The following is a 13673-nucleotide window of genomic DNA, read 5'->3' as shown; positions in this document are numbered from 1 at the left end:
AACTGTTCAAAAACCACTGAGTTTGGCTGTTTGCTAATAGACTTTCTAAAGTTTTATTGGTCAGTCCAGATTGCTAAGATGCAAGCCATTTGTCTTCAGTTGTGACTTAAGAGCTTGGCTATCATCTGGTCTGCACTTTTAAAGTCTTGTGCTGGAGAAAAGCTAATATTGGTTGTTTATAAACAAACAGTTGCAAGATACAGCAAATAGTGCTTATAAGCTGTGTCTAAATATAAAGGTGTTTTTAAGCAATGGAGTGAGGGACAAGGTTTTTTAAGATAATTGCTAGTACTGATATTTGAAGGTACTGTTTCAGGTGTTTCATTTTACTGTCTGCCAGCCAGGTGGAGTTGCCAGTATTCTTCCTCCATTTGAGAATTTACTAATCAGTTCTGTGTGGTAAAACGTATTAAAAGTGTGAGCTTCCTGTACTTACTTATCCCCTTGATAGATCTAAAAACTGGTTTGGATGATGGTGATTTCATGCTTTGCTGATTCTCTTTTGTTTTCTTCCCCCTCCCCTTTATTTTTTTTTTCTTTCTTTCTTGCAATCTTCAGTTTCCTTTTCCTTGCAGGATAGTTCTGCAGGGAGAAAGTCACCTTTTTGTAGTTTATACTGAGTCCCTAGATGAGTCTCTTTCTTCTGTGAAGCAAAGCCCTCAATAAGTAAAAAGCAGGCTCCCAACTTATGTGTTACAATGTAGAAGTTAAACAGGGACCTTTTGGTTATCATCCCAATAAACTTGCACCTATTTTGAAAAATCTAGGCAGTCTGTTATCCCCTCCCCCTAAACAATTTTAAGTGTATTTAATGGATTGTCTAAATAGAGAAGTATTGTCTGTGATGAGTTGCTAGTCCTGTCTTCTGATGTTTACACATCCAAACGTTGTTCTTTTGGTCAGTGAGATTGGGGCCAGGTGAAGAAAAGAATAAGCAGCAGTTTTCACTGCTTACAGAGTCTCTGCTCCTTTGAAACAGTGAAGAAACTTGTTTTCACTCAGTTTTAGTGGATTTAGCCAGACCTAAATTCTTAATATGCTTTCAGATATCTTTATCTTTAAAGATCTTTAGTAGTTGATCAGATTGAGGATTACTACTTGATCCTATTTAGAATGCACGAAGATGATGGCTGATATTAACTGGCATCGAGCTGTAGCTCTGTGCTGTGTTGTAACACTTTGGAAATAGTAGTGTCTAGAAAACAGGAGCAGAAACCTTTGAATTTCAGTGATAATTCTATTGCATTTTGTAACTTTTATGTACATAATTATTTTTTTTTTTTTTTTTAAGGAGAATGTACTATATTACATTTATTTCATAATCTGAAAGAAGAATAGCTGTTGGAATAATGGCAACAGGAGACCTAAAAGGAAGTTTAAGAAAAATGGAACAAGGACTTCGCTTGTTAAATTATCCAAGAGATGTGGATTATACAGTGTAAGCGGCAGTGTGACTAAATTTATGCTAATACATGATGACAGCAGGATATGTAAACAAGATATGTATAAATATTAGCATTGCACCCAGTGATGAGTAAGCAAAGTATATGTCTGTGGGAAGTTGGGGTTTGATACATGCGAACTGGAAGATAAAAGGATGCAGTTTTGCTGTTCTGAGCAATCCTTGCAATAATCCTGAAGTGTATCGCTATCTTGTTCTTCTTTCTTCTGCTGTTTTTCTCTTTTCTTTGATTAATCTCTCACCTTTATAATTTCTTTGTAAGTGCTAGCAAAACTTTCTTTGGAAATTTCATCCTGTAAAGATTAAAAAACCCAAGATGTTGAATGTTGAGATGGGAATGCTGGTGGGCTTTAGACCTGACAATGTTAAAATTATATTAGGATCACAAAAGTGTTGTTTTGAGCATTTTACAGATAACGGTCAAGACTGCTGAATGAGATATGCCTGGAAAAAAACCCATAAAATGAAGGAGATACTTGGATATAATATGCTGGCTATATTAAAATACCTTTCAAGTTAGATGTTTGAATTCATGGGATGAAAGGCTTTTGTTATTTTCTGCTGTGTAAAATACTTTTGTTTCTCAATAGGTTAGTAAAGGGTGATCCAGCTGCATTTTTACCTATCATCAGCTATTCTTTTACATCTTTTTCAACTTACATAGCAGAACTTCTGGTAAAGTGCAACGTGGAACTCACAGCAAAGAGTGACTTGCGTTTTATTGAAGCTATTTATAAGGTATGTGTCTTCATGTTCTTTGCAGAAGAGACACAGTTTTGAGTATGGCCTCATAAAAATTAAGCATTTAGTTTGAGTTTTACTAGAAAGTGCCAAAAATTTTTGGCAATGAACATGAATTGTAATTCTGTTAGGATTTAAGATGAGTAGTAGGCAACTGTGTGGCAAGTCTTTAGATTTTAATGAAAATAAGGATGGATGTTTTTAGCCAAATCTCAATTTTGAAACAATTGCAGAAACAGTAATATTATTGTTTTATGTTAGTTTTGAAGAATACCAAAATATTTATTACCCAGTAAGTGTTATAGAAGTGACCTTAAGAAATCATAAGCAGCAAAAAAAAAAAAATCGCAGCAAACTTTAATAATTGTAATGAAAGCACAATTAAGAAATACAGCTATTTTAAAACTCTATGCCATATCAATGTATAAAGTCCAATACTTAACAGTTGATGAATTGGAATAAAATTCTTAACTGAATGAAAATAATCTTGAGCTATCCTTAAAAATATCCATAAGCACATTTTTATAAAAGGTAGGTTGATGTATTAATGAATACTAGCTTATTCAGACTAGTTTTCCATCTGAGGAAGACAGAGGCTCGTTTACAAAGAGGGTCTTTGGGAGCCTTACTTAGCCTTCTGATGCGTTTGCTGAGATTAATACAACTGTTTTATTGTGTGTTCACTTTGGAAAGTTTTTGTTTAACTTTTTAAATATTAATGTCTACAGTCATTTATTTCATGAATCTTAAGACTGTGAGTTAAACTTTACAAGAGTGATGTGAATGAAATGTTTCTAGATGAGGTATGTTTAAAGTCTAGTTAGAAGAACCAGCTGAGAGTATATGAATAACCAAATGAGAAAAGGTTTAACTGCTGAAGTGCAGAATGAAAGAAAAGATTGTAGAAAAATAACGTGAGCATGCCATTTCTACAGCAAATTGCCTGGTGATTTTTGAAAGTGAAATAAACTCTTACTTTGTTGCAGCTTCTTCGAGATCAATTTCAATATAAACCAATTTTAACAAAGCAGCAGTTTCTTCAGTTTGGCTTTGCAGAAAGAAAAATGCAGATTGTTTGTGACATTATCAACTGTGTGGTGAAAAAACATAAAGAATTAAGTAACTCAAATAAGGTACTGATTAAATGGTAACTTTATTATAAGATAAGTTTCTTTTGACGTGCTTGCTGCAGGTAGAAGCTGAAGACCAGTTTATTTGAAGACGCAGCATTGCTGATGGTCAAAATAAGGGGAAGTTAGTATGAAGTTCCATTGTAAGATGCTTGAGTACTATCAGGTACACAAAAGACACGAAGCTGCAAATGCTTCATAGTATAAACAAAAAAATAGAATGAAGATAAATCTGGTATTTGGTATCTTTACATAAGTGATAAGTTTTCTTTTACACTTCTTGACATAGTGAATGTTTATTTAACTCAATAGACTTTGCAGGTAGATTTAAAAACAAAGCAAACTCCTTGATATGTTGAAGTTCTGGTAACATTTAATTTAAACATGACACTTGTTTGTGTTTCGGTGGTATACATCTCAAATCTGGTTGTTTTCATTAATCATATTTGTTTTACATTGTTAAGGCATTTTTTTTATTGGTTTATTCTGTGTATCAATCTGTGCTTTAATAGAAGGAATTTTCAGTCTTCATATTTTACAGGATTTTGTTTCGTTTGAGTTTATAACAAGTCTTCAGGACTTCTGTATATTTCATTTGTCACTTTTGGCGGCATAACTACGTATTTTTCGTATTTGTCTTTCAACTCTGGTGCAACTTGTCTTTTCTATTTTTGACCAGCTTTGATGCACCCTTGCGTAGGCATTAATGAGTTTATGAATATGGCATTAACTTACAGATCTGTTTTTTCTGTAAATTAGGGTCATACTTAATTTTTTTTTTTTTTACATTATTGTACTGCAGAGGTTTAAATGTGTTTGTCCCATGCAATATTCCTGCCTGTTAATGATGGCAGGAATGGGGTGTGTCATCCTGTCCCCTTGTTGTCCATCTCTGCACCCCCCCCCCCCCAATATTCATGTGCTAGAAGCATAATTATTTTTTTTTTTCTTCACTTGGAAGGTTAAATCCCAAACGAGGAAAAAACTCAGATCTTTTAAATATGAAGTATGGTCAAATTGTGATAATGTCCTTGCTGATCCTAGTGGCAGTGGTCTGAATTCCAAACAGGTATGAAAATAGTTTTTATGTTTTGTGTCTAAAGGTTAATCTCATTTGTAGCAAGTCAGGCTCTTTCTGGAATATGTGCTTTCATTTAGGTTTTAATGCTTGATCAGACTAGGTTTGTGTTTTGTTTTGTGGGTTTTTTTTTTCTCCCAACGTGTGGTTGACGGAAATAATAGCTGAAATACAAAGGATATTGCTTCTCTCTTTTCCGAGTAGCTGATCTCAAAGTCTTGGTGGTAATGATCTAGTACTGTTGTTTGCTGTTTGAATTGTATCAAACAGAGGGCAGCAATGAAAATGAAGATACAATTGGAAAAAGCATATACATCCTGTTTGGAGATTGAAGTGTGTTTGGCCTAACATTGCAGTGCTTTCAACATAGCTTTCGAAAAGCTTTTTGTTATTTTGTCTGAATGTGTTCAACAAAGATTTCTTAACATAGTATTCCTCTTGGCTTTGGTTTTACAAGAGTAACACTTGATTTTATGTGCTATGCTACTCTTGACCTGTGGAGGTCACGGCTTTCCTAGTATTTTTCTGCTAAAAGGTTGCGAACTAAAATTGCACAAAACTTTTAGGACTGTGACTGCCCATTAAATGTTGGTGACTTCTATTTAGAAGGAAAATGCTGCTTGTAGCAGTGAGGAAAACTTCATAAAGAAAATATTTGGAATGATTTATCTGGCGCTTCTGGTTGTTGAATAGTAGAACTGAATGGGGATATATGTGAGTGTATTAATTCTCTAGAAGAGGAGAGTTTTAGCTTCACTAAAATGTCTAGGAATCTGGAAGTGTTTAAGGTGCTGCACAAAACTAGTAATTGTGGGTTCTTAATCATTAGGTAATTTATTTTGTTTTGTGGCAGGTAGTGACCATAGAACTTGATCCATGTGGAAAGAAAGGCAAAATTTGTTTCATACTTTGTTCTCTCTAAGGGAAGCATTCAAAGGAAATTAAATGTGTAGCTAGTAGGGCTATTTTGCTGACAGTTGTCAAGGAAAAGAGAGAGTTCTAATCTTCCTAGTTAAACTTTTGTTTCTCAATGTTTGAGTGGTGGTTTTGATGTCTATACATATGTTAAAACATGCAGTGAGATTCATACCTCCTGAACCACACTTAGAAATCTAACAATGCTTACAATAAGAGAGGACATTAATACCTTCATTACTGTTTATGGAAGGGAACCAAGGTACACAGTACATATGGTAAAGTGTGTGCATATTTGTTTTACAGCTCTTTCTTGTCTATGTGATTTTTTTAAATTAAGCTACCTGCTGTTGCTTTCTGTGTTTTGCAGCTAGTTGGGATAAGATTGTCAGGTATAAATAAATACTAAAATGATAGGTCTTTTGTGTCAGTTACTTGGCTGATGAATTGAAATGTTCTTGTAATGAATAACACCAGTGATTTATTTATTTATTTTTTTAACATACTCAAAAGAAGCCTCAAGTAGAACGGCACTCAGGAAATGAAGTTAATGGTGACCTTCATCCACTACCCCTTCCAGCACAGGGAGGTAATGAAGAAGAATTGTACCTAGATCGTGATGTTGTAGAAGTTAAATGTGAACAAGTAAGAACTTTTATTTTAAGATGCTGTCTGTATTCTTAACTTTTCTTACAGGGCTTTTCTAAAGGGATAAAGGTTTTAAGAAGATAGCTGCTCCTTAAGTATAACTAATTGATATGTAATAAATATATTGAAAAAGTTGAAAAAAAGTCAGTTAAATTGTACTGTCCTTTCAAGAGCCAGTTCTGTCAACAGTTTCTTTTAAAAGCTGAGTTCCATGAACAGGCATATTATGGCAATTCTGAAAGAAAAATAATTTTCTAATATAGCAGAATGTGGTTACTGAACTTGAGGAAGATTACACTTAATTTCATTGATCAAATGATAAATTATATCTGTTTTGAAATTAGAGGAAATGTGTTCTTAACCATATTTTCAGGTCATAGAAGATAATTCTCAGATTGAGTTCCTAAAGAGTCAGCTTGCTGATTGCCAGGAAAAGCTTCATAAGCTAGATTGGATGGAAGATAAACTATGTGTTCTAGAAGAGAAACTGAAAGGAAAGGTGATCATAGATGAGAAGGACTGGAATAACTTGTTGAGTCGAGTTTTGCTTCTTGAAACAGAACTTTTGTTGCAATCCAAAAAGGTATGTTGACTTCTGTTTTTCTTCTCTAAGAAAAGTTGCCCAGACACAATGTTGTCAGCCTGTTTCTGCTCTTCCTGCCTCCTGATGTATAATTTTTCACTATTTTTAAAGGCGTGATCTGATGGAATTGCTGTTTATGGAGTTGGTGGTATTTTTCTCTTAACTGTTAAGTTCTGGGTTTTTTCTCATGCTCTATGAAGCAAAGCTCTCAATTGGAAATTGTTTTCTTGCAGGTGCAGCAGGTATAGCTAAGTCTATTTTCATTCGTAATGACTGTGTGTGTTTTTATTTCCTAGCAAACTTGTAGAAGGAAGCTTCTGAAGACTCTTAATTATGCTGTCTTTGAAAGTGTAATGTTTCTCTAATTGCAAGTTTCATGATGCTAGTGACACGTTTAAGGGTTTCCTTATTCTGGTCTGCATTATTCTGGATTTCTTATACTGGTCTGTAAATGTTGTTGCTGTTGATACAGTTGAATATCTATTTTTTTTAATTCTCCAAACTCTAATCAGATTTGGATATTCCCCTTGAAAGACTAAGTCTTCATTCTGTATAACTATCGTTGACACAAATAATGGCTAGCTCAATGGAAAATACAAGGTGAATGGAAAAGTTGATTCTTATTTTAGTCCTATTCTTAGTTTGTGGCTCTTTGAAATTTCTAGCCTAATCAATGGTCTTTCTCCTTTTTGCAGTCCCCTCCCCTTCCTATTTCTTGTCCATGACATTAGTTGCATTTTTAAATGTGTGAAAGTGCTACAGTTGTGATGTGGCTACATTTGTTGTATTTGTCAGAGTAAATCAAGTATTTTGTTGCATTAAGACTTTGTGCTATTTTTCATGCTGTTGAAAGGTCCTTGTATACACATTGTATCATTTCACGTATGTACACATGTAAATATTTTGAGATGCAGTGAACCATAGCATCAGTTCTGTGATCACATGCTTAATTACAAAGTGTATTTGCATGTGTATCTTGTGTATCCTTCAAATGCTGTCAGATGCTTTCCAGAAGTTGAAAACTCTTGTGGAAAATAGTTGATCAGTGTTGCATTTTTCTCTGTAGTTGTGAAAATGTTGAATTTACTTGTAACGAGGAGCTTTGTGTGTGTGGCTGGCCTTGTGTTGTGGTTTGACCCCAGCCAGCAACTAAGCACTGCATAGCCGCTTGCTCACTCCCCCACCCTCACCCCTGGTGGGATGGGGGAGAGAATCAGAAGAGTAAAAGTGAGAAAACTCCTGAGTTGAGATAAGGACAGTTTAATAGGTAAAGCAAAAGCTGCACATGCAAGCAAAGCAAAACAAGGAATTCTTGCACCAATTCCCATCAGCAGGCAGGTGTTCAGCCATCTCCAGGAAAGCAGGGCTCCATCACATGTAACGGTGACTTGGGAAGACAAATGCTGTCACTTCAATTGTCCTCTCCCTTCCTCATTCTTCCCCCAGCTTTATATGCTGAGCATGACATCATACGATCTGGAACATCCCTTGGGTCAGTTGGGGTCAGCTGTCCCAGCTGTGTCGCCTCCCAACTTCTTGTGCACTGCCAGCCTACTTGGTGATGGGGTGGGGTGAGAAGCAGAAAAGGCCTTGGCTCTATGTAAGCTCTGCTCAGCTGTAATGAAAACATCTCAGTACTATCAACACTGTTTTCAGCACAAATCCAAAACATAGCCCCATACCAGCTACTATAAAGAAAATTAACATTACCCAGCCAAAACCAGCACACCCTGCAAATTTGAAAATGTCACTGATACTTGTATACAAGATGTTTTTTTCTGTGTGCCTTGAAAGTGTGCTAGTTATGCAAAGTCTTGAAATGGAGAAGTGTTCAGACTGATCACGAGGTTATTTATAAAGGCTGTAGCTCAAATGATAAGGATTGACATTCTTAATCACTTTTTTTTAAACAGTTTCAGGTCAGTAATGGCTCGAGTGATTTACCATTTGAAATCAATTTCTTATGGATATTGTAATTTAATTATCAATGGACATGTATCCAAATAACACCACCAATGATACTGTTTTCTTCTGCTAGCAGTCTCAAGAGGCCTTCAGCTGAACAGCCATAGACAATTTTCTTCCTCTTTCAAGTATATTCTCTTCAAGAGATCGTTGTTGCATTTGTGACGGTAGCAGCATGGGAAAGCTTGTGTTTCAGACTACGCTGCTGCTTTTATTTCTGTAAATTTGGTTTATTATTATTTCAGTAACATGTTTATTGCTGTTCTTCAAAGGTTTGGAATAGTGTTTGGAAAATACTTAACATTAATATCACTCAAATATTTCCAGTAAGGTAATTATATTTCTGTGCTGCATGTTACTAAAAGCAGTCATCTGCAGAGACAAGTTTGAATGTAGTTTGTGTGTGGCATTGTTGCTGGTCTTTTTTCAAAGCAAAATAAGCTGGTTTTTATATATTGAAGTCTTCAAAACCCTAACTTTTTTGCAGTAGGCACTTGAAAACCACAAAGAAATAATCCTTTAGGCCAGAGAATTGCTGCTGCTTTGTTTCATGAGATTCCATCCAAGTTGTGCTTCACAGATAGAGAAGAAATTCAGAATTACTCCTTTCTTCTTACTCTTGCATTTTTCAGGAAACTTTTGGCATCTAGCCAACATAGCAGGAGCACTCTAAGATCTGTCTTGCACTGCTGCCAAAGTAGCAGCAGCTGTGCATTTAGCTCTGGGAAAGTCTGAAAGCTACCAAATCCATTTCAATGAAAGGAATTGAGCAGAAGTAGTCAGTGCACATAACTTTTTTTTTTTTTAAGAGGCATCCATTATTACAGTTTTTTCCAGCTTCTTCCCACACAATACCTACTATTTCTCCCTCATTCACTTATTTGGGTATAATATTCCCTTGTTAACTGATATAGTTACTCCAGTATATACAGTGATATACTTTATCAGAGGCTGAGATTTCAGATCATAACGATAGCTCATTGGTGAAAAAAGTCTAGGTGTTTGAGTGTTGTTTTTTTTTAATTTGAAATTAGAAAATTGCACTCAAAACCATTTATTGTTAGTACAATATTAATTTTTTTTCCTTGTTTATGAACAGCCTATTCTAAGCTAGATTGAGTTAAACTGAGAACCTTTCTTAAAAGAGCCCTCTCTCATTTAGGAGCCTGAGAAACTAGCTTAAAATAGGCTTTTGAATTCTAAGCATTTAAGTGGAATTAATTTCAGTTCATCTATAGGGTAATTTTTCTAGGACTGAGGAGCTGCATTCCTGAATATCAACCAGGAGTAGAAGGCATGCTTATTTTGTTAGGGTAATGGCAGCCAATGTCAAGATGTAATTGTTAGCACAGGCCAAGAACAGACTGATTGTTCATTCTACTCATACCTAAGTTATATGCACTATATTTGGACCTGGTTTTGAGCTGTTTACAAATGCAATATTGATGTTAAAAAAGGCCTCATTAAATGGACTAGTTTTTTAATGCGACATATGTATGGAAATTTTGGATTTTTTTAGTCCTGTAGACATTTGTGCAGTGCCAACATACCTGGATGGTGTAGCAAATACATACATAATTGTACTTAAATATACTTTTCTTCAGTCAAGATGATTTAAACAGTATGTATGGCTAAAATGCAGTAAACTTGTATTTCAGAGAGACTTACCTACAGAGTTCGGCAATGTAAGTCAAGAATGTACTTCTAGTAGGATTCCAGTTTCTCCTGGTGGGTATTAATGATTTTCTTTTTAATTAACATCATATGCTAAACACTTCTTGATGATCTTGATTAAAATCAGGGTTTTTATGTAGAGAATTGCAATTTAGTGACCTCTGAGTTTAAATGCATACTGCAAATTAGAAGTTAACCTGCTAGTTATTTCATGTTTGTAATTTATCCTTTAGAAGCTTTACTTTACTGAAATAGTTTTTAAAGCATTAATGAAAATATATAGCATAGTAATTAATAGTTACAAATAACTACTAAAAATCTCAAAGATGCAAATTTAATTAAGGTGCTATAGCTAAAGCTGTGAAAAACAATGTTATCTGCACTTTAAAAAGCTATGTTTTAAAAATAAGCTATTCATAAGCACAAAAGGAATTATATTTGCTGTTACAGGTTTGTTATAATCAAAATAGTATCACATTTACGATGTTTTTTTACTTTTACAATGGTGCTCAGGACAAATCAGGGCTTTTTCGTTATAATCCATTTTGTTTTTCGCATCACTGCTGAACAACTTCTGTAGTTTCATCCGTTTTGAAGCAGTTAGCAGCTATACGTCTAGCATTTTTGCTAAGCTTTCTTATTTTGAAGAACAAGACGAAAATCTTTTTCTTCCATTTCCAACTTAATTTTGATAACACACAAGTAGTAAATGAAACCGCCTTAAGTGGGAAAGAAATTAAAAACATTCCTCAGGCCATAAGTAATTCTTCTGTCTTCATCAATGGTAGCTCTTTAGCCCTTACCTTGTATCATTCTCTTTATTAATTTGACCTGTTTCCCCTATGGCAGCTGTTATTCCTACCACCAGTAGTAAGGAGGATATTCTATTTCCTATTCTCACTTATTAGGCATTTTTGTCCAGTGTTGGGCTGATGTATTGAAATTAAAAGTGAATCTCAGTAATCCAGTTTCCACGGAAATTAGGAAGGCAGTTTCTTGGTTATGTCAAAGTTTGTTTTAATTTTGAAGTCTCAGAAATGGGACCTTCTTTTTACAGACCTTAGAAAGCTTGCAACATGTTTACTTCCCTTCATAAATTTAGTGGTATGTTACTGACACTTGAGGACTTCATAGTCAATAAGCAGGCTGATGGTCTTTAAAAGAGAATTTTCATATTTTCAGACTTCTAGAATTCTTCTGAATTTGTTATTCCTGTTTTTCTAAAATATGAGTCAGGAAATTTTAGGCATACAAGTTACGTGGCCAGTCTTAACTCTTCTGTCTGAGATGTACACTACTCAGAATGCTTTGATGCTCTTTTTGATTGTAGTGCTCTTCAGGAATCAGAGCTGTACAGAAGAAACAATTTTTAATTTTAATTGAGTAAAAATAATCTAATATGGTTTTATGTACAGAATAGTGTAGCTAAACATGTTCCAAAGGTGGCCTTACTAAAAATAAGGGTATGGGAACACTTTTTTTCTAAGTATTAAATTCTCTTCCCTGACAATAGTACTCTAAAATTGCAAAGAATATCAAAGCCCTCCCAAAGTAAAAGAAAAGTCTGTTTCTGCTGAATGGATGCTAAACCTGTCCCAACAGGAGGAGAATTAGGGAAACAGCAAGAGATTGACACAAATTTTAAGCTAAGCAAGAAGGTGATGATTTTGTTTATATTTCTGCTGCTTATAAGACAGGTTACTTAGCACAAATTAAAGACATGTTTGAACAGGCAGTTTACAATAAAAATAATGTAAACTACTTGAAATTATTATTACATATTTGACCCAGTCTGTTATACATAGTATACTGTACTTACCTTGTTTTAAGAAAATGAGAAACCTATTTTGGACCCTCACCAGTAGCTTTTCTTTTTCCCTCTCTAAACAATGCATTCTATTCTGTTATTACATACTGTAAATCAAGCTATTTGATAGCTGACCTTGCAATAAAAGAGCAAAAAGGCAAAGGTGGCACAAAAATGAGTATTTCTCCATAGGTACAGAGAGGAAGGAGGAGATGCCAGAGAGTCTTCATCAGCGGTCTGGATACAGTTCACTATTATCCACAGACCCATCTCCGAAAGCCATGACCATTAATTCTCATGATCTGACAGATGTTTCAAAGGTAAGTAAAACTGGCAAATGCTTAGGTGATTTCCTTTCTGAGGTCAAAAGAACAAGTAAGCATTAGTTTTAGTTGTTTATACTACTAGTGAAAAACAAGGAAACTGCAAAACTACATCTAGGCCTGTCTCATAAAAATCCTTTTGATATGTAAACAGTGCTTAAAGTCACATTTTCTCTATGAATTTTTCAGGTTGAAAGTCCATCTGAAGAATGTTAGCTTTGAAGAGTTCACTAACTTTGTTGCTTTTAAATTGCAGGAGACAACAAGACAAAGAATGGAAAGGATAAGTAAAATGTAAGTAATAGGAGAGGGCAGCAGGAATTCATTTCCCAGGAGGGAGTCGTACTGGACTAAGGCATATAGAGAACGTACATATGTGTTCCAAACCTCAAAGGTCTCTACATCAGGTGTGGCATTTCCTTATGACTCCACTGGATAATAAATCCACTTACAGTTCTGTATTTGTGGGATGAGTCACTGTTTTGGTTTCTAAAAGGCAATAGAAAGCATTCTTAATAGTATTAACTAGAGATTAAAGAGTGTTTAGAATCTGGTTGACAAGGAATAGGGATATTATTTATCTTCTGATAGGAATTCCCTGGTACTTGCAACTTTTCTTCCCGAAAAATAACTACAGTAGCTTAACTCTGTTGTTTATTGTTTAAGGAAAGGTTAAACCAATTTCAGCCTAATCATTGTGATAACTGTATTAAAGTATATTTGATACTAGTCCTGCAATCTGTAATGAAAGTTTTTTATGTAAGAAATATTTTTATTACACTTGAAGAGAAATGCATTCCTGTATAATGTTTCTTTAGCAAGAGATTTCTATTTCATAAGTACCTGGTCTGAAAAAAGCTGTAGTCTTTTTTGTGATTTAATTCTGTTGTGTGGGTTACTTGATATGGGTTTTTTGATATGTGGTAGACGTTTAAAATGCAAACCAATTGCAGAGGAAAAGGGGGGATGAGAGGAAGCTTAAGGTTTCATGCTGCTTGTTAGTATTTTGGATTCATTAGAAAGTTAAAGGCAAGTCAGCTATTTCTTACTGTATTTTAGTAAGTGTGTGTGTGTAAACAAAATTTATTTTCAGAATTGAAGAAACCTCAGAATTGTTGAAAACATCAAGCAACACCTCTGAGAAGACCTGAAAGCACAGGTTTTCAGACCTGGTCCCTGTAGACTTATGGATATCAGAACTAATATGTATGTTTGTACAGCGTTAAATTTTTAATATATCAAATTTGTTATGATCACCAGTCCTTTTATTCCTTTGAATAAATATTTTTCTCTAATGCATCTGTGTATTGATTTTCCTCCCCCTGGCCCCAATTTTTTATTTTAAAA

The 13673-nt window shown here is 34.7% G+C and overlaps 1 protein-coding gene across 6 annotated transcripts in view; it reads left to right on the top strand.

Moving 5' to 3' along the window:
• The window catches only part of CEP44 (centrosomal protein 44), a 15882-nt gene extending 2209 nt beyond the window's left edge, over positions 1–13673 (top strand). For 3 of the 6 annotated variants that reach the window (XM_075028283.1, XM_075028263.1, XM_075028274.1), the window contains 10 exons: positions 1292–1438; positions 2053–2200; positions 3190–3336; positions 4295–4402; positions 5840–5971; positions 6348–6557; positions 10181–10250; positions 12196–12323; positions 12583–12620; positions 13420–13672. In XM_075028283.1, the coding sequence (XP_074884384.1) occupies positions 1350–1438; positions 2053–2200; positions 3190–3336; positions 4295–4402; positions 5840–5971; positions 6348–6557; positions 10181–10250; positions 12196–12323; positions 12583–12620; positions 13420–13477 (1128 nt within the window). In that variant the 5' untranslated portion in view covers positions 1292–1349 and the 3' untranslated portion in view covers positions 13478–13672. Of the gene's footprint in view, positions 1–1291; positions 1439–2052; positions 2201–3189; positions 3337–4294; positions 4403–5839; positions 5972–6347; positions 6558–10180; positions 10251–12195; positions 12324–12582; positions 12621–13419 lie in introns of those variants that run through there. The other 3 variants (XM_075028292.1, XM_075028311.1, XM_075028301.1) reach the window with 3 other exon arrangements.

The sequence above is a fragment of the Buteo buteo genome, chromosome 1, assembly GCF_964188355.1.
Source record: "Buteo buteo chromosome 1, bButBut1.hap1.1, whole genome shotgun sequence".
In the NCBI taxonomy this organism is placed as follows: domain Eukaryota; kingdom Metazoa; phylum Chordata; class Aves; order Accipitriformes; family Accipitridae; genus Buteo; species Buteo buteo.
The sequence above is the reverse complement of the archived record's forward strand: the minus strand, read 5'-3'. Positions and strand labels throughout refer to the sequence as shown.